The following is a 23,633-nucleotide window of genomic DNA, read 5'->3' as shown; positions in this document are numbered from 1 at the left end:
AGACTTCGGAGAACAAGCAACAATGAATAACGAATAATGGATAATGAGGGGTCAAGATGATGACGTCGCATAAGCCGAACCAGGAATGTTGTACAGTACCTACCTAGCTTCTTAGAGCTCTGAGCTGTCGTATGCAGCGTATTGTATTACTGGGATTGGAAGAAAAATGAAAATGAAAATGAAAATTTTGTAATGTATACTGGTACTAGGTACATACATACTAATACTATTACTACGACTACGACTACGACTACCTCCAGGTCCATATCCAATAGCTAATAAATAAGAACAAACAAGAAGGCTGACACCTACACCTACACATTCTTCTCTTCCTTCATTCAACCTTCGATATTTGACCATCGTTCACTCAAGCATAAGCAAAGCAAATATGGATTCAGAAAGGTTGCAGAAGCCTTTCAAAAATCGGGATGAATTGAAGGAGAAATTGTCTATCGATCATTTCGATTTGAACGCTATTCTGCGAGGAGCCCAATTGACAATTGTGGGAGGTCAGTTTCATAGCACCACGACAATAATACCACGCTGTATATTGGAATACTGTGCTGACTGGCTGCTTTATAGCTCTAAGGGCTCTGCGAAATCCGCAATTGTTTACTTCGGAGCATTACAAGCAGGCTGCTCTCGCAGTTCTGGCAGGCGTCGTGATTCGATTAGCCATAGAGATCCCCGTACGACTTCTCACCATACTTCAGCACTTTTTGGCGATTGCTAAAATGTAGCAGATTTTCGGTGTGAGAGTCTTCCTATGGCTCATGTCATTTGTTGTAGACCTAGGAGCCTCTACTTTCGACAATAGGGTTGTCGAGGGATTAGATCTTATCCAGAATCATGTTTTACAAGTTCCGTTCTTTCTCATGAGTATACTAAGTCGAGTCACACCAACTCTTGACAACATGTGAGTATCTCACTGCGAGCGCACAAATCCCATTGTATTGCAGTCCTTTACTAACCCCCACAGGTTCATGATGAGCCTCGCCTTCGTTGACGAAACATATTACGAGAAACATAAGGGAGAAGAACGGTCCACATTAAGAGACGAATATTATCCAAATTTACGACGATACCCTAAGAGAGATGGCACAACTCATAAAACAAGCACAGCGGAGAACATGTCCATGTTTTTGATAAAGTTTGGAAAGAAAGCGGGGCTCTCTCTGGCAGTATATGCTCTATCTTACGTTCCGATCCTGGGAAGATTCGTGCTTCCGGCTGCCAGTTTCTACACATTCAATAAGTACGAAAATGCAATCGAGATATGACATGTATTATACTAACAGTCCTTAGAGCTGCAGGACTTGGTCCCGGCCTTATAGTGTTTGGCACGGGTATCTTTTTGCCCCGTAGATATCTCGTAATCTTTCTACAGAGTTACTTCTCGTCACGTAGTTTGATGCGTGAATTGGTGAGTTTCTGAATCGTTATCGTGATATGAATTGTATCTGACTGGTCTAGCTTGAGCCATACTTCGCTCGTATCAAGTTTACTAAGGAGCAGAAGAAGAATTGGTTTCATGATCGAGAGGGACTCTTGTTTGGCTTTGGCATCGGGTTCTACATATTCCTTCGAATCCCTCTGCTCGGTGTACTTGTCTATGGTATTGCAGAAGCATCCACGGCATATCTTATTACCAAAATTACCGACCCGCCTCCACCTGTTGGACAAGAGGACGACTTTGCTGCTAGCCAACAAAAGTGGAAGAACAAGCATGAATTCTTGAACCTCAAACTCGACCAACTAGATTCTCTGAATACATCCAATAGGAATGAAGTCACGCAGGGCGTTTCAAGCGAGAAAGCTTCATCATCGGCCACAGAAGTGCCTCCGCCACACAGCGAGTTGAGATCACGGTAATGAATGGATGGATGGCATAAATAGAGAGCATATGGCCAAGCTCGGTAGCATGCAAAATCACCTAGTGTTCTAAATAACATGCATGACCGAAACTTTTGCCGTGTTCTACGGCTACCAAGCAGACGGTCGGTAAGATACTAAGAAATATCTGTGTAACAATGTATACTGCAGCTTACTAGACATCAATCATGCCATGTTCTATTGCCAAACTTCAACCTCGCGCCAGGCACATTTTATCCATCATGAACTTGCCGAGACAGCTGAATGATTCCCATTCTTTTGAAATTCTTAGTGTCATACATATTTCCCAAGCCGATGAACCCCGCATTCCTCCTACTCCCCATGCTCTCTGGATTCGAGTGCCACTCAGATTGGTGTGCACAGATGATTGGTTCGATTCATTTGAGAGGGGTAATTTGTAATTTGTAATTTGCGATAAGAGCTGCCGGATGTCCTTTTTCTTATCATTTCTTACGTCTCTTCTTTGATCAGCTACCTGGATATCTATCAGTATCTAGGAATTAATAGGAATTGATAGGAATTATATCCCATTTTCGGTTGACTACCTGCTAATTAACCTAAAGTATAAGAGTAAGTGATAGTGTTTTATCCCTGTTCATTTCACTTTTGATCACATCGTCAAATTTCATCTGGCCTTCTTCCTTCTCTTTTTACAACAAACTTGTAAACGTAATCGACACCTTACTTCATTCTTCCCATCTGTAACTATTGCAACTCGACATTCAACAAGATACAATGGGTCGATCAGAAATCCGCAACATCTGCAAAGTTTCACTTGATGAGCCTGCAGAAAGCCAGCCGAAGCTTCATAACAGATGGCATCCAGATATTCCGTTCGCTGGCACCATCAAGAATGGTGAAACCGTTAAGATAGAGTGTGTAAGTGCCCCTTACATCTTGATCTTTTTCCAAATAGTGGCTAATCTTATTACTGAAGGTTGACTGGACTGGAGGTCAAATCAGTAAGCTTTCGATCCACATCATTGTCTCCGTGACTATTTACTCATGGCTGCTTCAGAGAACGATGACAGTGCAGATGATGTAAAAAACGTCGATCTGACCAAGATCCACTACTTATCCGGGCCATTTGAAATCGAGACAGCAGAGCCAGGAGATGTATTGCTTGTTGAAATTATGGATGTACAGCCACATCAGGAGCATCCTTGGGGCTTGTAAGTCACTTGCAATCAATGTCAAATCTACATCGTTTACTGATTACTGATTGTATATAGCACCGGTGAGCAACGAATTGTTCAAGCGGTTTCAATAGACTTAATGTTAACTATGACTGCCTAGGTGTCTTTGCCAAAGGAAACGGAGGTGGCTTCCTGGATGAACTCTACCCATCAGCGTATGTCTAACTTCGATTGATCTCTGGGTCCTAGAACTAATGAGTGGTGATATAGAGCCAAGGCTATTTGGGATTTCGAGGGGATCTATTGCTCATCGCGACATATTCCCCACGTCAAATTTCCTGGATTGATTCACCCTGGTATTCTTGGCTGTGCACCATCTGCAGAAGTAGGTTCCTAAGCTATCATTCTTCCTCTTTCTCCGGTTCTCGCAGGAGCACTTCAGCAGCAGCTTTGAATCCAGCGACTTGTATAGTCAGGGCCGCAGTCCCAGAATAAACGTCGTAGAATCTGGTAAAAGTATTGAATTTGCTTGAGATGTGGCAGATAAATTTCAAATTCCCTGCTATATTTAAAAGACTTATCATCTCTTGAAAATCAAAGGTTCTCAAAGTCAGACTACGGTCAGATTATAAACATCACGATCGACCCACCATTCATTTTTACACTGTCCCTTTAAAATCTTTATATTCTGATGATTGATTATAGGTTCTAGCCACATGGAACAAACGGGAGGGTGAATTGATAGCTGCCAACAAGCTGGACAGGATCGTTGCTCAACCACCTAACTCTCAAAACGTGCATGCTGGTTCGGCATCTGAGGACATCAAAACAAAGGTTGGCCGCGAAGGCGCAAGAACAATCCCAGGTATTATGGTAACATGTGGCCCCAAATTGCTTTCCAATTTTTTAATATTTGTTAGGTCGCCCCGAACATGGCGGAAACTGTGACATCAAGAATTTGAGCAGAGGAAGCAAGGTGAGATTGTCTAGTAACTAAATGATTGAAAGTGAATACTGACGACATGATGAGGTGTACCTTCCAGTACATGTGAAAGGAGCTAAGTTCTCTGTTGGGGATCTCCATTTTTCCCGTAAATAATCCTTTCTGTTGTCTATTCATTCAAAGTAATAACTGTGAAATCAGAGGGCGATGGTGAAATCTCATTTTGCGGTGCCATTGAGATGTCCGGTATCATCACCATCAATTTTAAGGTGATGAAAAATGGTATAGCAGACCTTGGTATGAAGTCGCCACTCTACTTACCAGGCCCCGTCGAGCCCCATTACGGACCAGGAAGATACCTTACCTTTGAAGGGTTCAGTGTAGATCACCATGGTAAGCAGGTACGTAGTATAGCAAGTCTGTGTAATGATTTTATCTACTAATGGAACACGAAAGCACTACATGGACGTCACTGTAGCCTACCGCGAGACTATTTTGCGTTGCATCGAGTACCTACGTCGATTTGGGTACTCTGACTACCAGATCTATCTCTTGTTATCCTGTGCACCAGTACAAGGTCACGTCGCTGGAATCGTAGATATCCCAAACGGTAAGTTCAATTGACAATTCTAAGCCACAAGATCGTCCACTTACAATTTGGAACCAGCATGTACGACTCTTGGTTTGCCCATGGATATTTTTGATTTCGATATTTCTCCTTCTGGCCCTGCAAAGAAGCTGGATATGGGTAGCTGTGCCTTCGAGACCGGTGTTACTGAGGGAAAAATTACAAAGGGTGGTGAGAATAGTGAGCACAGCTTCGGTGGTGGTTTGACTTTCAAGTAGTATCAGGATAAGGTTTGAGTGCTCAACACGGCTCTCTATTATTGTGCCAGCAGATAATTAGCTGTTTTTTTCTTCGCCTATGCACTTAATTTATTCTCTATACATCGACATATTGATAGCTTGAGTTCCTTCTGTCCTCATGCCGTACATTCGTTGGTTCAACAAAATTACCCAGACGGAGCTTCGAAGTACTTCTCAACCAGCGAATTGAGCAGCCAATGCTAATCTCATTATCTCGTTGTTCTGAGTGTAATTAATTAGGCCCATGGATATACGTATCTGGTAACTCATGATCAACTATACTAATCTCAACCGACTTGTCAAACAGAAACTACCATCCGCAACGAAGCATAAATATATAAACACGCGCTTTCATTGTGACAGGAATTTCGAATTACTATCAATTCATCAAACATGGATAACATTCTTTGCATTTTTCTCTTGTATCAACTTTGTGAACAATTTCTATTCATTCCTGCATTTTTCTCAGATCGCTCATACGCCTCTGTTGCAATCTTCTCAGTGTCTGCTCCAACATCCTCGGCCTGCCACTCATCTGGCTGTCTGTTGGGTCGACTACCGGCCACTGGTCACTGCGTTCTAGGACTTCGGCATAGTTCAAATGCTTGGAATATTGCACGCAGCCCATTATGTGCTTTTACAGCCGGTGTCACAAGCAATTCGGCTAGCACGGCAAAGTCCTCATTGGCAAAGCCTGCGCCTGATCCATGGTAAGGACTAGTTGAATGTGCTGCGTCTCCGATTGAAACCTTTCTTTCTTTGGCGTAAGTGGATGCAGGGTGGTCGAGAATATCAAAGATAACCCAGGTGTCAACATATCTATTGAGCAGGCTGAGAATGTTAGTGACGTTCTTACTTGCACTAGTGAGTTCATTCAGTGTATCTTGTTCAGTCGCCGCACGTGCGAATCTATGTGGATCTGCCCAGCCTTCTTTAGTTACTGTACAAGCAATTACATTCATAGTCTCGCCTCTGTCAACAGGGTGAGTTACAACGTGACCGAGTCCGAGATGCATCTCAGTATTCGCGGCCATATCTTCACCCAATTCAACTATCGCGTTTTCCACCAGTATGAGACCGTGATAGGCACAATTTTTACTGTAGCATGCATGACTCTCATGGTTTCCAAACTCCAATGTAGATTGTCGAACGTGGCTCTTGAAGCCGTTTGCTTTTATACCGCTTATACTGTCGCTGTGGTGTCATCTGCGAAATAAGGTGACCAGACCTTGATCATCGCTCTCATCTACTACCCTCTCGCAAGATCCGGCAAGGTACTTAGATGCGAATCTAACAGTTTCGTTTAAAAGAACAGAGCATCATACACACTGTTAGAGCCTTCCCAGTTGTAGAATGAAGACAGAACCTTGGATGGCTCGCTGCCGTCGTCATGATAGCCACCCGAGAAACCAAAGTACAATTCTTGCATTCTTCAAACATGTTAGCACAGTATTATTTACAGAGGCCATGTTTCGCGACGGCTTTGAATGGATTAGACACTCAGATCGCATGCTGACATGGCGCAAATACAGTTTGAAGCCAACGTAACACCAGCATCAATCTCGGAAAAGATGTGTCCTCGCTCATGTATTTTGCAAGGGATACCTCGATTAACAAGACCCAAAGCTAAAGTTGTTCCGGTGATACCTCCACCAACAATAGCAATGCCCTATGAGAAGACTCAGAATGAATTTCAGACATAGTTTTCACTTGTAGTGTCTGAAGAGAAATAAGTTGGTAATTGAGTATAGTGTAGGCAATAGTATACTATAATGAAACTGTAGCACATAACAGTATATTAATATGACAATTAGTATCTTTAGGAAAGGGATTATACTACTCTTATATATATTTATATATCTAAAGAATATTATTAATATATTGAAATACTATTACCTACACTGATTGAGTAAAGAAATAAGACGATATAAGAGTAATGATCCCTTTAGTAAAATTGTGTGTATAGAATGGTTTGATTTCGGGTTGATGTTGTCTACGAGGTGGTGTCGATATATAAAGATCTACATTTCAGCTCTTAAGGGCCCATTCATCTTCTTCACCGTGCGTCCTTTCCCCCCTAAAAAGTCGTCGCCAGTGATTCGAGAGAGTTCGCTTAAACTCTTTCCCCCATGCTTGTAAAAAGTAACGTCACATGTATGACGAAACCACCAATCACAAGCTCCGGTATTAATGGATGTCTGAGTCCTTCGCATGGTTGGAGCCATCAATTTCAAAAATGTGTGGCGGCCCAAATTGTCTTGTCATGGAAGCACTTCCAGCACTCTAGATACTAATCTTGTACCGATCTCTATCCCCGTCTGATCTTGCCATACCTCTCTCGCTAGCTGCCGTTTGCACCAGATGTGCTTTTTGCATAATTACCGTTCCGTTTCAGAGTCCAAGACCAGGTCTGGCTATCAAATGGCTTGTTGACCGTTGCATTCAAACTATTTGTACACCGCAAACATAATGACATGTTCCGAAGGACAAAAAAATGGATATCGCTGCAATGTGCCGGGACAATGTGCAAGATATTTACTGCACATGGGAGCCGAATTTAATTACCATGATATAACCGATATCCCTACATCGTGCATGTCCCTATATCGTGCACGCTTTTTTAGCTTTCAAAAATATCAATATCATTATTTAAATATTGCAATAATATATCTTCAGAAAGCTATATAGAGCTTATATTAGATTATATTAAAGATTAAGAATATCCTAAATATATTTAGATAATTTATTTATATAAAGTCAATCATACTATACTCTCAAAACAATATAGAAACAAAATCATCTTCTATAAAATAAACTATATTAATATATATTAATATCTTTTATTAAAATAAAAAAAGGCTTTATTAGATTAGATTAATAAGTTAACACAAAGATCTATACCTTTTATAAATATTATAATTAGAAATTTAATAGAAAAAATAAAAGGATATTATATAGGGAAAAACTAAACAATCAATTTTATTAAATAATATAAAAATTGTATTCAAAGTTAGTATCTCCATTGTATTGATAATTTGTATATTAAGACTAATAATATAGATATATTTAAATATTTTTATAATCTTATTAATATTATTTTATATTGTAATTGATTTATATTATTTAAAAAAGCTTTTGCTAACCCCTCTTTTTTATTTATTTAATTAACAAAAACAATTATAAAATATAATATTATATCGAAAAATATATATAATTAAAACAAGAAAGAATTCCTAATTAATTTTAGGAAAATTATAAAAAGAATAATAAATATTAATATATATATAAAAAACAGAATTACAAAAACTAAACAAAATAGATCAAAAAAGTTTATTATCCTTTTAATATATATAACTATCAATAATACAGTTTTCCCATTTATCTTAATCTATAAAAAGGAATCAGGCAATTTACAAAATATATAGATTAATAAGATAAGCATAAAAGATTAAGCTTATTTCAAAGCTTTAAACAATAAGTAATTATTTAATGCTTTTAAATTTAATTAATTTATAAAAATCTTTTAACATTATATATATCTAAAAACAGGAAAAGGATATCAGCTATTAATTATAAATAATCATTCTAACTATATCAATATAAAATTTATATCAAAATATAACAAATTAAAAATTATATTATTGATTTTACCTTTTTATTCTATATATTGATTATAACTATTTGATATAAATTACTTCCTCCCTTTTTCAACAAATTATAATATAGAACTCAATAATTAAATATATAAAAACAAGGATTTAGTTAGTATATCGAAATATAATTTTTGAGCTATCTTTAAAATAGTTTAAGTTTAATCTATAACTTTCTATAATATATTATAATCCTTTGAAAAAGTAAATATTTATTTATTCAGTAAAAAGGTTATTATATTTAATATAAAGCTAAAAAAAGCTTTTATACTATCTATATCAATACAGCTTATAAAGAATAAAATTAAAATATTATATATATCAAAAGCTCTATATCAATTTAAATTAGAATTTCGATAAAATCAGAACCCCGAAATTACTTTAAAGCTTTTTAAGATTATCTTTGCTAATATAATTAAAACTGATATTCAATTATATAAAGCAAAAGATTTAGAAAAGGTTTTAAAAATGGAAAAGAAGAAAAGGATTTATTCCAAGTATTTAAATCTTATAAAGAAAAAGGTTAATAATACTTTTTTATATTCCCCCTCTCAAATTGAAAAAACTAGAATTGTTTAATTAGAAAAAAAGCTTATTATAAAACAAAAAAAGGAAACTAAGATATAGAAAAAGGCTAATAAGAAAGTTAAAAAGGAAAAGAAAATGATTAAAACTAAAAAGAGAATAATATAAAAGAAAATAAATTATCAATTTATAAAAAATATTAAAGAGGAGATTGAAAGAGTTTGTAAATCAATAGAATCTTTTACTAAGAGAGATTTAAAACTTCAAGAAGGTTTATATACTATAGATCTAATATTTAAGGAAGCTATAGAGCTCTCTAATATAATAATAATAAATAAATTAATAATAAAAAAAGGGGAGAGGGTTATATAATTAAAATAAGACTAATAGATCAAGATTCTTACAAGATTTAAATAAAGAAGTTTTAAATATTCTTTTCTAATTTATTATATCTTATTATATTCTTAAATAATTTATAGCTTTATATCTTATTGAATACATTTATTATTAAATATTGAAATTGTTGTAGAGTGAGTTTAAAAACGTGCACGATATAGGGACGTGCACGATATAGGGATATCGGTTATCTTCCTGGCATGGTCCATGTCCAAAGGTTCATCAGGTACCTACTGCTGGGTTTATTTGGTAACTACGATAACTGCTGAAGCCGTCTATAATAGCTGAGATCCATAGCACACTGATCATAAATTGCTGGCCGACATATTGAGTCACGCTACAGTCATGTGTCGGGTCAACACGAATGCTTACAGAACCTGTTTCTGGTGTCTTATTCGCCACCTGTAAGATTGATCTTGTCTTGAGGCCAACCCAACACCGTGGGATCAGTATGACTTGTCTCTTCACTTGTTTTTTTCTATCAAACTATTTCTAAAATGAGATTATGCCCCTTAGAAATTCTCTCCGTCGGCGCGTGTGAGTGACGAGCGAGGTTACCATAGGCAGTAGGGTGCTTCGACCTGACAGGAAAGTGTTGATTCAGATCCTGTATATGCATATCGAGGCTTAGTCATTTGTCTCAATTGTCGATCGGTTCAACCCAAAGCGCCTTTTTGAACAATTCGTCTCTCGCGAAGACAATCTGCTATCTTCCCTTCGCCGACGGCTCAAAATATTGTCCGAGAGACTTTTGGCTCGCCGTGTAATCTTGATGTTTGCGTTCTTGCTTTTGTACTGCTTCAATATTGAAATAGATCCAAGAAAGAAAATGAAGGTGAATGAGACTATTACATCTAGGGGCGCTATGATACCAATTTTGTGTATTAATCTCATCATAAGGGTAAAACTAACAAAGCAAGCAAGCTTTGAATGTGGTTGGTATGTGATGCTATGGTCACGGAGTTATGTTCCAAGACAAAAGTTCCAGCGTTTCAAATCTCACATTCCCGTCTTCTCCTATCCTATCCTGAATTTAGAATGAAGAGCCAACATCCTATCAATCCTTTGAATATTCTCTTATTTTCCGTCATCATCTTCTTTTGAGCCGCAGACGTTTCTGTAACTACAATCAATCGAATTTGGCACAACCCGGTCCTCAATCCAGCCCTTTTCCCCATTATCTTCGACTCCCTAGTTGAATCGGTTATCTATCTTTGCCAATTCATATAATAGATCTAGAAAGGTGCAAAAAAGTCACACCGGCACGTGTTCTACTTCGCAACTTTCCTTCAGACCTTACGCAGGTCCGGTTCCACTAGGATATGTATTCGATTCAATATACTCTGTTTGAGTCAATTCTTTCAGCCGCGACTGGGAAGAGGATCGGTGACATAAAATTCGAATTCTTACTTCAAAATTTCAAAATAACGATCAGTTCTCTGTGAATTTGCTGCTGAATTAGAGTCTGCTACGGAGCTAGTCCGACTGTAGAGAGACCATGGCCAATGATACCCAGGTATTTGTAGACCTTGATATTGAGATTGAGATATTGACTCGAAGAATGGAAGAGCAGATTAAGAAAAGATGATTTGGATTTTCATACATCATTGAAATCAACACTAGAGTTTGATTCACAAAGACATCAATATTATATTTACGGAAATGGAGTGAAGGTTGTTGTAGTTGTGTGTAATCACGTGACCAACACTGGCTCCTACCGTGACTTGAGAAACTTCGGAATAATTCCGATGAATCAATTCCGGTCTAACGGCCCCTCCTTTCGGTTTGCGTAGGGTTATGTTCTTACCCCGGATTTCTGAATGAACACTCCGCATTATCAATACTAAATCTGAAGAATTATCCCACTTATTGTTTCTCATAAAACAGCTTTGTGAACTGAATCAATGAATTGAATTTGTTATTCCTTGTGCTGCCATTCTTTATTTGCTTAGATTTACCTCCGTTGACACGATAGAAATCGACCTATCCCTTGAATAAATATACAGGCGGTGCAACTCTTTAACTCTTCAGTTCATTGGGTCCCTGTAACACAAATATGCCTAACAATTTGTGTTTAAGAACGGCGAGCGCTTATGTTAGGACTAGCAGAAAGGTATTCTGCTAGCACAATCTGATCCATACATATCTTTCTCTAATTGAGGCTCTAGCAATCAATATTACTCGCTCGCACATTTGCATCGACGACCCGCCGCAATGAAATAAACAAAGTATTTCCTTCAGCCTCCGAGGCTCTCAGAGATATGAAGCCGGACAGTACAGTTTTATGCGGAGGCTTCGGCCTCTGTGGTGTTCCAGATACCCTCATTGATGAAGTCGTCAACAGACCAGAGCTCAAAGGCCTTACTGCAGTTTCAAATAATGCTGGTACGGATGAATCAGGTCTTGGGAAATTGTTGAAGACAAAACAAATCAAAAAAATGATTGCAAGTTATATCGGGGAGAATAAAACTTTTGAGAAGATGTACCTGACTGGTGAAGTCGAGTTGGAATTGACACCACAAGGAACGTTGGCCGAGAGATGTGCTTCGGGTGGTAAAGGTATACCTGCTTTCTACACCCCTGCTGCATTTGGAACGGTTGTACAAACCGGCGAGCTTCCACTTCGTAATAATCCTGATGGTGCACCAAAGGAGCTTTCTTATCCAAAGGATGTAAAAATCTTTCACGGCAAACCATATCTGCTGGAAGAGAGCATTCGAGGTGACTACGCTTTCGTGAAAGCCTGGAAAGCGGATAAGCTTGGAAATTGTCAATTTCGGTTAGCAGCCAACAATTTCAATGGTGCAATGGGAAGAAATGCGAAGATGACAATCGTGGAGGCAGAGAGTATTGTAGAGCCAGGAGACATCCCACCGGAAGCTGTACATCTTCCGGGAATTTATGTCAAGAGAGTTATTCAATCTACAACGTCTAAGAACATCGAAAAATTCACCTTTGCAAAAGATCCAAATGATCCAGCGGCAAAGAGTGCGCTTGGTAGTGGTGATACCGCTGCCAAGCGAGAGAGAATCGTTAGGCGCGCCGCCAAAGAATTCAAAAATGGTATGTATGCCAATCTCGGCATAGGAATGCCTATGCTTGCGCCATCTTTTGTTGGTCCAGAAGTCGAAGTACAACTACAATCAGAGAACGGTATCTTAGGGCTAGGTCCTTATCCCCAGAAGGGATTTGAGGACGCGGATCTCATCAATGCTGGCAAAGAGACAGTGACACTAAACCCCGGTGCTGCAGTTTTTGGTAGTGAGGAGAGCTTTGGTATGATTCGATCTGGAAGAGTAAATTTGACCATATTGGGAGCTATGCAAGTAAGCGGGAATGGTGATCTTGCGAATTGGATGTTACCCGGAAAGATTAAGGGCTTTGGAGGGGCCATGGATTTAGTCAGCAACCCTTCAATGACGAAGGTTGTTGTGACAATGGAGCACTGTGATAAGAAAGGAAATGCAAAGATTGTCAAACAGTGCGAGTTTCCACTCACAGGAAAAGCTTGCGTCTCGAGGATTATTACTGAACTGGTGAGTAGCCTATAATCCGCGCCGATGATCAAGTGATCGCCTAGCGGCTGATGATGGATGGCAAAGAACAAAGAGTGCTAACAAATATGTAGGGGGTATTTGATGTCGACTTCACAAAAGGACTTACCTTGATTGAGATTGCAGATGGGGTGACAGTGGAAGAGGTCAAGAGCAAGACAGATGCACCTTTTACAGTTGCAGAAGATCTCAAGCCAATGCTATAAATCATAGATGCGAAAGAATACGGTTTTGCATATATTGACTTGGAGTATAGCCCAGCTTCGCTGAGACATAATACTGGGGTCTAATTACACACTTTACTGTAGATAAAATGCCCGAATCTAAGAATAGATCGCAACTCGGCTAACTTCACTATTATGAAGGTTGTAATTGTGTGACAAATTCCTATCCTTCAAAGATGCCAATCGACCATACCATAGTTCCATGGTGATGAGAGAACGGTTTGTTCAAAAACTAGAATACTGGCCAAGAACATAGAGCGAGTATCCAGCCCGGCTTGATATAGATACTACGCTCGCTAATCCAGTGGTTTGGGTGACATACATTATGAATTTGCTAGGGGTTCATTTCAAAGGGCAATTAGCCCAACACACAATAAGGCTGCCTCGGCAAGAGGTTCGGGTCCAGTATTTTATTGAATATTCAATGACCGACCCGGAAAATATTGATCGCTGGAATGTATCTGTTTCAACAGACACTGCTCAGTAAATACCGAATTTTCCAAGCTAGAGGTGGAATGAATGTTGAATTTTGGCTTTATACATAATCAGCAGTGAAGTGCTTGAATACCTACCTCAATAGTCTACCAAAAGATTGTTTGAGGGTAAAACGAGGATTGTATGCACTCAGTGTGCGCCGGTGCATGAGCACGCATACAGCCATTACTTATTTATAAACAGGTATCTCCACACATTTATCGGTATCGGTATCGGTATTGGTATTTTTTGCATCGCAGTACTCATAGTACATAAACTGCTTGGCAGGAAGGTGGCTCTGACTGTGCTTTCCAATTTAGCCGATCCTTCGCTAAGCCTCATCCTTCACGGTCCAACAACAATCAGGCCATGGAGATAAAACACCCTATATTTTATTATCTTGTTGGCTAATTTCAAATGAGTGACATCTTGGTGGGTCTTCAAAATGTTAAATTACGACTGCTTTAAAAATATCGATAATCATAGACAATCCAAACACAATCCAAACACTACTATGCAGTCTGCGCCATATTTAGTAAGCTTTCCTTTGCGGTAATGAGAACTCAGGGGTAGTGAATTATAAAACAGTTGCATTGTAGGATGTGAAGGGAGAAAGACCTTTTATAGTCCTCCTCTTAAAGGTCCTTGGTCTAGTAAATCAATCCTCAGGACAATTCTCAGGACACTCCTTGTCCCTTTCAAGTCAAATTGCGAGAGATGTCACAATAGGATTTTTTCATAGGTAGCAACCTCCCACATCTGACCTACAATGAAAAGAGACCTGATATGAAGGACACCGAATGTCTTGCTACGCCTCCATTCGTGGGATCATACACTTGGTAGAGGCACCTTTCAGTCATCGGTGCAACCCCACTACTTACTTAATGTTTCGTTTCTGGCCTTCTCATCATTCAAAGTATAACACTTACAATTGTCTTCATTGCCTGCTGCACTGCGAGTTCCATTCTAGTCATTCTTTTTATATCCTTCTTTTCATAGTCATTCGTTTTGAACAGACATCTTCATCTAACCAGAACCCGGCATTTTCTCTCGTCTTTTGAGATATTATACAGAATTGCCACCTTTCTTTTATCGATTTACAACGATGCGTTATTATCTCAACTCTCTTCTCATCCTTGCGAACGCTGTATCAGCAGTTGTCGTTCCAGCCAGCTCTTCTGTCGTAGCAGCAGACCCAGCAGCAGGAACACCTGTTGCTATAACCCCTCATCCATTCTATGGCAGCTCAATCGGAGTACTTGGCTGTATGATTAACACTAACCGAGGTATGTAAGCAACCAAGAAAACTAATCCTTACTTAACGATATTAACTTCCGATCTTTAACAGTTGCATACTGGCCTACATGGCCTGACTGCGGTGCTAGTATATGCGTGCAGGTATCTTACGGTGGACGGTCCGTCAATTTGCTCCATATCGACCATTCAGGTGGAGCACATGACATATCTTATGATGCTTGGAATTACCTTTACACGGGACAGTCTGCTACTGTAAACCCGGAACAAGGAGGCAATATATCCGCTACATATGTCACGCAGCCCATGTCGGCTTGCTCGGATTTGATTTTGTCTCCAGATAAGAAATTGCCATTCTCCGCTGCGAACTCGATGAATTATATTTCAAACTGCACACTTGCAGGGTCAAATTGGATTTCACAGAATAGCGGACTGTGGAATATTGCAACACCTTCTTGTACCCTTGGGATAGACGAAGAATGCACATTAGACTTGAAAACAAGCAACGACCCTGTCTGTCCATCTAAGTTGCGCTTGCAGACACCATTGACCTCAATGCCAGTTTTTAATCTGGAATACGGCACCGGAAAATCAATTTTGGCCTTGTGAATAGGAAAAAGACAGCCTAGAGGAGAAAATGGTGAAGATCGGCTGAATAGATTCGAAAGACGTATTATCGTTCAAATGATATCGAATAGACTTGGAGAATAAAAGATTGATCTATAGTTTCGTATCCTTAGTCTGAATGGTAATCCAACTAGAGATTTACTCGGTTGATAATCTTACTGTTTATCAAACAGCTTTACATACGTAGACTATGTTAATCGAAATCATCAAATATTCCGAGCCCTTTTACATTTAAATATATACGTTTGATTGACGATAAAAATAGTCAAGTAGATAGAGAACATAAAATATTACCCTCTGCTCTGAATTTTGGATCTCTTCTTTTTAATTATCTTTGAATATGTCTATATATCCTAATATATACATTCTAAAATATGCTTCATAACTGAAGCTAATTAGTCGGAAAAGGTATGAAACCTCTACAGGTATGATGTTTATTTAATAAGTTAGAGTTTATTAATGAGTGTAACAATTATAGAGAGTATATGAAGTGTAGTTGATTGGTCTATATTCTTTTTGGAATTGAAAGCTTGCTAATAATAATATGTTCATATTTCTAAGTTAGAGTTCCTTTACGAGATAATTGATTGAAGGATTAGATTTAAATATTTAAAGATAGTAACAAAGTAGATAATAAACCTTGATATTATAGTTTGTTAAAAATTTGAAAGATTTAAGCAAATTAGAATAAATTGGAAAACTTACGAAAGAATGTATAAGAAAATATTTAAATTGAATAATTATTATAAGGAAGATGATTAAGATTATTCAGATTGTTAGTTCTATTAGAAAATGTATATATCTTTAGAAAGAAAGAGAGTAAATGTCAAACTTATATTAAACTAATAATCTCATATAGTAATATTTCATTTGTTAAGTCGACCACGCTACTTTCGAGCCACCCTTTTACACCAAAAATCACTTTTCTGATTTATTAATATCTCTATCAATATTGAATATAATTTAATCAAAATCCATATTTATATAATTTAAATCATTATAAACTTATATTACAATTATTAGAATTTTAGGATTTTTCTGGATTGAGATTTAAAGCTTCAAAATATCGGGTTTTCAGTTTGTATGTGAATCACATATAAATTTAGAGCTTTTATATAATCTTTAATAACTTTTTAACAACAATCATTAAAATAAACTATATATTTTCAAGCTGTTTAATAATCAAGTAATATATTTACAAAATATATATATTAGATTATTAAAATATATTATTTATAATATTAATATTAATTTTATTGAAAAAAAATTCCAATAATATATTATATTAATATCTATTCAAATATAAATAATTTTTATAGAAATATATTATTTTATTAATATTGTTAAGAGATTTCATATATTATTATATAGATTTTATAAAACTATTTATGAAAAGATTTATAATTTAGATATTAATAAAGTAACTATATTTTAGATGGTTATAAAAGCTATTAATAATATTATTAATGTTACGTGATTGGAACCAATAGAAGTTGTAAGCTTTGCTACTACGCCACACACGCAATCTGTCCAAGAGGCACAGTATCAGGGATCGGTTCCTGATAGCTTACTACTATATATATACCTGTAACAATTAAATCAAATAGTTTAATATTTATTTTATTTGTTTTTAATAGATTTTCGTATATTATTAAAATCTCTAAAATTATAGTAGAAATCTGTAAGCTATATAACTCTATATAAATATAAAAAGCTTTAAATGCACATAACAATTTTCTTATAATTATACTTCACAATTTACTATCAAATAATATTGTTTTAATCTAAAAAAAGAGTAATAAAACAATTTTTAATAAATAAAAAGGATTATTCTTATTATTTAATATAAATATAAAAACATATATATTTATCGATCTTATAGATTATATAAGATTCAATTTTAATGAGTAAACGCTGTATTATCAAATTGAGCAAATTGAATAAATAAATTAAATATTTCATATTACCTGATAAATATAAAATAATTTTATTAGATCTAATAAAGTTAAAATCACTTATTTTTAATATATTAATATATATCTTATAAATCTTAAAAAGCTACGTTTGGATTTGTCTAAAAACAATTAGATATTTATACTAATATCTTTTCTACAAGTAATTATATTTTACATTCAAGTTATATATAAGATTAATATCTCAATTGCTTTATACTAATCTCCCAAATCTAATTCTAAATGAAAAATTTAGAAAAAAAAAGATCAATAATTTAATAATTAAAATAGATTCGAAATTTTATTATTAATAAAGTATTCCTTTTAGCATATATATCTTTAAACATATTTTATTAATAAAATAAAAAATTAAGAAATGAATATTGAATTCTATAAATCACAATTAAATATTCAAATGTATAATGATATTAATATAATTATTAACAATTCAATAACTATATTAATATATTTTAATTTCATTAATTATAAATATTAAAAAAAAAGCAAAATAGGTATATATGTTCGAAATATTATTTAATTATATTCAATCAACTTTGAATTTATATTATATTTTTTATATATATATTTTAGAAAAAATGAATCTATTAATTAATATAATTCTATTTATTATAGAATCGTTATATAATATTTTAAAAACAAGAAATCATTAATTCAAGATATATTATACTTATTATCATAAGAAATTTAAAATATAATAATCTATATATAATTTCTGTCTTTTGTATACTAATAATTAGAATACTAAATTCAAGATTATTGTTTTTGCTAATATCTCTTTTATTAATAATAAAGACTATTCATCCCAAATAAGCTATATAATTACTATAATAAATAAATATAATATTATTAATTTTATTTATTAAATATTTATTAAATATAAGAAAGTTATATATAATATTCTAATTTCAAAACTATACAAATTAATTCAAGAGTTCAATATCAATATAATAATTACTTCTATGATTAGTATTATTCTTTATAAAAAGATTCTAATAATTTTGTATATTAATTTAAAGCTATTATATAACTTGCTTATTAGATTAAGTATAATTAATAAAAAAAGATTAATAATTAGTATTATAATATTATAATATTATACTAATTCTACAAGAGAAAAGAAATCATTAAAATTATATAAATTAATAGTTCAATTAATCCAATTGATATGATAATAAAAAGAAAATTACATCAAGTTTTTATTAATATAATTAATATAAATAAGATTAATATTAAAATAATAAAGTAGATAGAAAAGAATTAAGAAAAGGATTGATTTTATTAGTAAAAGATTAGGGATTTTAATTAATAAATAAAGGATTTTTGTAATTTTACAAATTTCTTTTTTCATTACATATATTAAAGATTATAGAAGAGAACTCTAAGTATATAAATATGAATATTTATTTTAAAGAAATAATTTTAAAGAAATAATCATTATATCAAGAGAATTAAGTAAATATAAAAGAGAGTAGTTCTTTTAATAATATTTATGTAAGATCTATTACTTTTCTGTATAATTAGTTTTTTAAATAGAATACAATTAGATATACAGAACCTATAATACGTGGGTGCTATGTCCTCCGTATCCTTCTCGAACCAACAATTTCGAATATTATCTAGAAATTTGAGAATTATAGAAATACTATTCTATTAATACTAGTACTATTAATACTATAGAAATACTACTCTATTAATATTAGTACTATACTTCTATCATTTTATATTCCAGCTTCTGTCGTTAAGGTATATAAATAAATAAAAGTAATTTTTGATTAGTGAGTATGTATTACATGAAAAGACTACTTAGCATCAGACGGAAAAATTATTAGAGATTGAGGTCAATATTTTAAGTTTCATATTGTTCATATTCTTCTTAAGATAACAAATGTATTAATAGAACTAAAGCTTCAAGGTTGCTATATATAGATTCAATATTGATACACAATTTTCAAATGAACCAATATATTAGTTCTTTCAAAAAACGTTTAAGGATAATCACTCGAAATTATGTTGATTTAGAAAATGATGTAGTATAACATTTTTCTGAATTGTGGATATTCCTGTAGAGATGATTATATTTTAAAATACAGAACTTAGATCAGAATAAGACAGTAGATCTCCGAATACGATTTCTTTGTTAATTTATTATGTTTTATTTTTTTGGTTATTGAAATGGAAATGAAAATAAAAAACGAGGTACTGAAATTGAGATTTGAGATTTAAACTTCTTTCTCTGATCACTTTTATAATGTTTGAACAGGTTTCATGATTTTCAACATTTTCATAATTGTTATAATATCTCTATGATTTTTCAAGTTTTTAATGTTTTTTTTTTCTTGGAATATTAAAAAAATTAGATTGACAATAATAATATAGAAATTAGACTGATGGTTTTTGAAAATAGTATAAATTTTTGAGAAATTTGAAATTTTAGACGATATATAGACAAGGAGAGATTAATCAACGATAGGAACTTTCTTTAGCTCCAAATTCAACAATTTTGTTTTATATATTTTTAATATAGATATGATCAATATCTACACGGGATTCTGTATATGAATTTTCTTTTGGTGACATTAGTAAATAATACTTATAACTTTATATAAAGTGATGCTTTTGTTATTTGATATTCTGATGGAAATATCAAAAAGTTTTTTACCAAGTCTTTTCAATCTACCAGCACGTTGTTTAGACTTTCGATATTAGAATCAAATAATTACCCAACTATATCAGAATTAAAGGAAATAGAATAATGGACTGATAAATGCATTTTTGTCACGAAGATAGAGGTTACTAAACGAGATAGAGCTCAGACAATTGGAGATAATAGAATCACACATTTAGAGTTAAATAATCAAATAATTCTCACATAGAATCACGGGCAGTGATTACATGCTCTATTATGTCATTATATGCTTCTGTAACTAAACTATTTCTAACATTTTTGGCTCTATGCGAATCCTTTTGATTGATTGTAAATAATGTATAAATATTTCAATTAATGAAAAATTAGTTACTTTAATCAAATGAAAAGAAAAATGCTCAAAAATTAATTTCGGATGAATCAACGAAACAATTGGAAAAGAAGTAATTAGATTAGAAAATTGAAAGCTTCTCAACATTACATGTAATTGTAAGATGAGCTTACGATGGTGGTGAAATTATTCGATTGAATTGAAAGGTGATGGATATATTCAGAGGTGCACTTTTAAGTAGAGGTGTTAATGTATGAGTCACATTTGCTTTACATATTTTCCATAATTAAAATCTGAATGAGAGATTAAATAAAAAGCGAAAATGCATTTAAAAAAAATTATTATTATATTACAAATCTAACAAATCTAACAAATCTGATAAATCTAACAAATCTAACAAATCTGATAAATCTGATAAATCTAATGAATCTTCTGATAATCCTATCAAGTCTTCTTAAAAAGTCTCCGAAGTCATCTGAGTTATCTCAATTTCTATTAAACCTATAACCCTATAAGCATATAGATACAAACTTGCCTGTCTCTTTAATGACGCTGTCGATCTCCATACTAATCACAAATTTTTATCTTCCTCTTCCAATTCTTGTTTAAATTCAAAAGTTAATTAAGTCTTCCAATTGCTCGATTTCAACAATAAATTTCATTCATCAATAAAAAAATCGTACTAATAGAAAACTTCCAGTGAAGATAACGATTCTATCTCTCAATTTAATATACAGATGCTTTACCCTCAGCTTGTTGATCAATCTATTACTTGAATTGATTTCACCTATCTTTGGATATTCCTACATAGATTTTGTATGCTTTTTAAATCAGTCTGCTTATAGTTATAAGTACATTTTTGAATTAAACAAACCGAAGGTAGTGATTTGTTCAAGATTTTACTTCAGTAGGTATATTGTTTCGCCTTCAAAAGATGTTATTGAATATGATTATTGAGCTCAGGCCTTACTGGATATCAGTAAAAACAGTAACTATGATGTTAGTTCAAGGCAGGAGGAGGAGATAAGCCAACTACATAGATATCATAGTACTGTTAGATTCAGTGCTATGAGATTTGTTACTACTGGATGTATTCGACATGTTACTAGTAGAGTTTATTATTAAGAATTCAGTTCAGATTTAGTATATTTTGACGGAATATGTGTATTACTATTCCGAAAAAGCTTGAAATCTGTGGAAACACTCATAATTCAGATTTTGATAAATAAATAAAAAGGATTATAAAAAATTTATACTCAAATCACAGAAGCAACATTCTTCGACTATCAACTTTTGACGCGATTAGTAAATAGGTATTAAATAAAACTTTCAATTGTATATTGCCTTTATTGGCAAGCTCAACCATCAGGAATCTTATAATTTAGTTTAATATTGTCGTTCAGTTTCCGATATACAATTTATTTAATATTTTTCTACTTAATAGTCTTTTGATAGAAATTCAGATTTGAATATAGAGCCTATAGAATATCGTTCTTATTCGATATTATACTCATTTCAAACCGAGGTATATAATAATATGTTTGATCTCTAAACTTTTCTTTTCCATGGTTTTGAAAAATATAAACTTACCATACAGCTTCCTATCAAAATTAACCAATAAAGTGTTATAAAAGTCGTTTCTATCCATCTGATTCCCTTATGTAAGGTATAAAATTGTAAAATCAAGACATGTTTTTTTTGGTTTTGAATGTATAAAAATAACTTTCTGGTCATGTTTGAATCTTTTGTTCGATTTATCGATTATCTTCGAAACGATATTACTAAATGATGAATTTGTAGAATTAAATCAGATTCGTCTTTATAAAACTCTAGTTTAATGTATGTTAAAGACTTAAGTTTTCTGATTAATATTCATAAATTATGTATAATGCTAAAATATATGAATTAAATGATTATTTTGATATTCTTATATTTCAAAATTAATTATTCAAGTCGAATTAACTAAAGTAAGGGCTCGTTTGATTACAAAATCCGCGCTGAATCCACTGAAATAATCCGTTCTTTATACTATCACAAATTCCGTAGTAATAATAATCTGTTTCAAAAAGAGTGGATTATTGATTTATAGTTTTATAATTTGTATATCAAATCCATTAAATAATCTATTAAAATAAAAGAAAATAGAATATATATAATATATATATAAATTAAATAAAATAATTCGAATTTTCAATATATTATTATTATTTAAATAATTAAATAAATAAATATAGAAATAGTTTTATTTAAATTTATATATAATTATAAATTCTAATTCAAAATAAATCTATAGCTTTAGATTTTATTTATTATAACTTTAGATCTTATATATTAAAACTTTAGATTTTAAAGTTTATAAAGATTTATAAAAAAAACAAATTATTTTAATAGATTTAATAAAATTAGCTTTTTTAATTCTTATCTTCAATCTATATTTTCATTTTTTTATATAAATTTATTGAAAAATATGGATTATTTAGTATGATTTTAGAATAATCTATCTTTTTTCTATTTCAAAATATACTAAATTCATTGAAATATAGATTATTTGATAGAATCCACAATTTAATATTCAAATATAAATTCAAAATCCGCTTTCAAAAAGTATGGAATATTCAGCGAATTCAGTGCGGATTTGTATATCCAAACTAGCCCTAATAACTCTACTATAATAATTGCTATTGAAAAAAAGATCGATATCTCTTCTCTGATTAATATATTAAAAGCAACGGAATACTAATTAGAAACTATGATTCGATTCAGTTTCTTCATAATATTCTTTATACTTAAGTAAATTTAGTTTTCATACAAGATTACGTGAACTTTATGATTAATTTTAAAATAATTATCTTAGAAGAATCAGTAAGGACATAATATAATAAAGGTACAATACAAGTACTAGTAAAGTGATATTTCTGTACCATTCATAATACTTCTATAATTCCAGATTCTTAAATGATTTTCAAATAAATCTCTATCAGTCTTTACGTTATATTTAATCAAGAATTTCGAAAAAGGAATTTGTTGTTAAATTATGTTCAAATCAATAACTATTCATTGATTTGATGAAAAAAAAAATTAAAAAATTTGATAAGATCATAATATTGAAGAACTTATATTACCGATTAAAAATATCAAAATG

General features: G+C 33.2%; 5 protein-coding genes across 5 annotated transcripts; 4 read left to right on the top strand and 1 right to left on the bottom strand.

Annotated features, from left to right (window-relative positions):
- Positions 1 to 388: 388 nt before the first annotated feature.
- On the top strand, positions 389 to 1,872 carry EAE97_009752 (uncharacterized protein; the record flags this gene model as incomplete). Its single annotated transcript, XM_038880267.1, has 6 exons — positions 389 to 509; positions 583 to 689; positions 744 to 916; positions 980 to 1,255; positions 1,306 to 1,423; positions 1,474 to 1,872. The coding sequence occupies 6 exons, from the start codon at positions 389 to 391 to the stop codon at positions 1,870 to 1,872; spliced, it is 1,194 nt and encodes a 397-aa protein (XP_038728973.1).
- A 756-nt stretch (positions 1,873 to 2,628) lies between these two features.
- Positions 2,629 to 4,818, top strand: EAE97_009751 (uncharacterized protein; the record flags this gene model as incomplete). Its single annotated transcript, XM_038880266.1, has 11 exons — positions 2,629 to 2,772; positions 2,831 to 2,855; positions 2,912 to 3,065; positions 3,164 to 3,244; positions 3,300 to 3,414; positions 3,735 to 3,894; positions 3,950 to 4,005; positions 4,060 to 4,120; positions 4,174 to 4,373; positions 4,429 to 4,582; positions 4,640 to 4,818. The coding sequence occupies 11 exons, from the start codon at positions 2,629 to 2,631 to the stop codon at positions 4,816 to 4,818; spliced, it is 1,329 nt and encodes a 442-aa protein (XP_038728972.1).
- A 446-nt stretch (positions 4,819 to 5,264) lies between these two features.
- EAE97_009750 (uncharacterized protein) lies at positions 5,265 to 5,873 on the bottom strand (the record flags this gene model as incomplete). The annotated part of the gene is made up of 2 exons (XM_038880265.1): positions 5,265 to 5,404; positions 5,459 to 5,873. 2 exons carry the CDS (start codon positions 5,871 to 5,873, stop codon positions 5,265 to 5,267), a joined length of 555 nt encoding a protein of 184 aa, XP_038728971.1.
- A 5,593-nt stretch (positions 5,874 to 11,466) lies between these two features.
- Positions 11,467 to 13,170, top strand: EAE97_009749 (uncharacterized protein; the record flags this gene model as incomplete). Its single annotated transcript, XM_038880264.1, has 3 exons — positions 11,467 to 11,523; positions 11,579 to 12,946; positions 13,039 to 13,170. 3 exons carry the CDS (start codon positions 11,467 to 11,469, stop codon positions 13,168 to 13,170), a joined length of 1,557 nt encoding a protein of 518 aa, XP_038728970.1.
- A 1,508-nt stretch (positions 13,171 to 14,678) lies between these two features.
- On the top strand, positions 14,679 to 15,525 carry EAE97_009748 (uncharacterized protein; the record flags this gene model as incomplete). Its single annotated transcript, XM_038880263.1, has 2 exons — positions 14,679 to 14,948; positions 15,011 to 15,525. Exons 1-2 carry the CDS (start codon positions 14,768 to 14,770, stop codon positions 15,523 to 15,525), a joined length of 696 nt encoding a protein of 231 aa, XP_038728969.1. The 5' UTR covers positions 14,679 to 14,767.
- Between the last annotated feature and the right edge of the window lie 8,108 nt (positions 15,526 to 23,633).

This window comes from Botrytis byssoidea (assembly GCF_014898295.1).
Source record: "Botrytis byssoidea strain MUCL 94 chromosome Unknown BBYS_023, whole genome shotgun sequence".
NCBI classification, from domain to species: Eukaryota; Fungi; Ascomycota; class Leotiomycetes; order Helotiales; family Sclerotiniaceae; genus Botrytis; species Botrytis byssoidea.
Note: the sequence above shows the minus strand (reverse complement) of the source record. Positions and strands in the feature narration are given on the sequence as shown.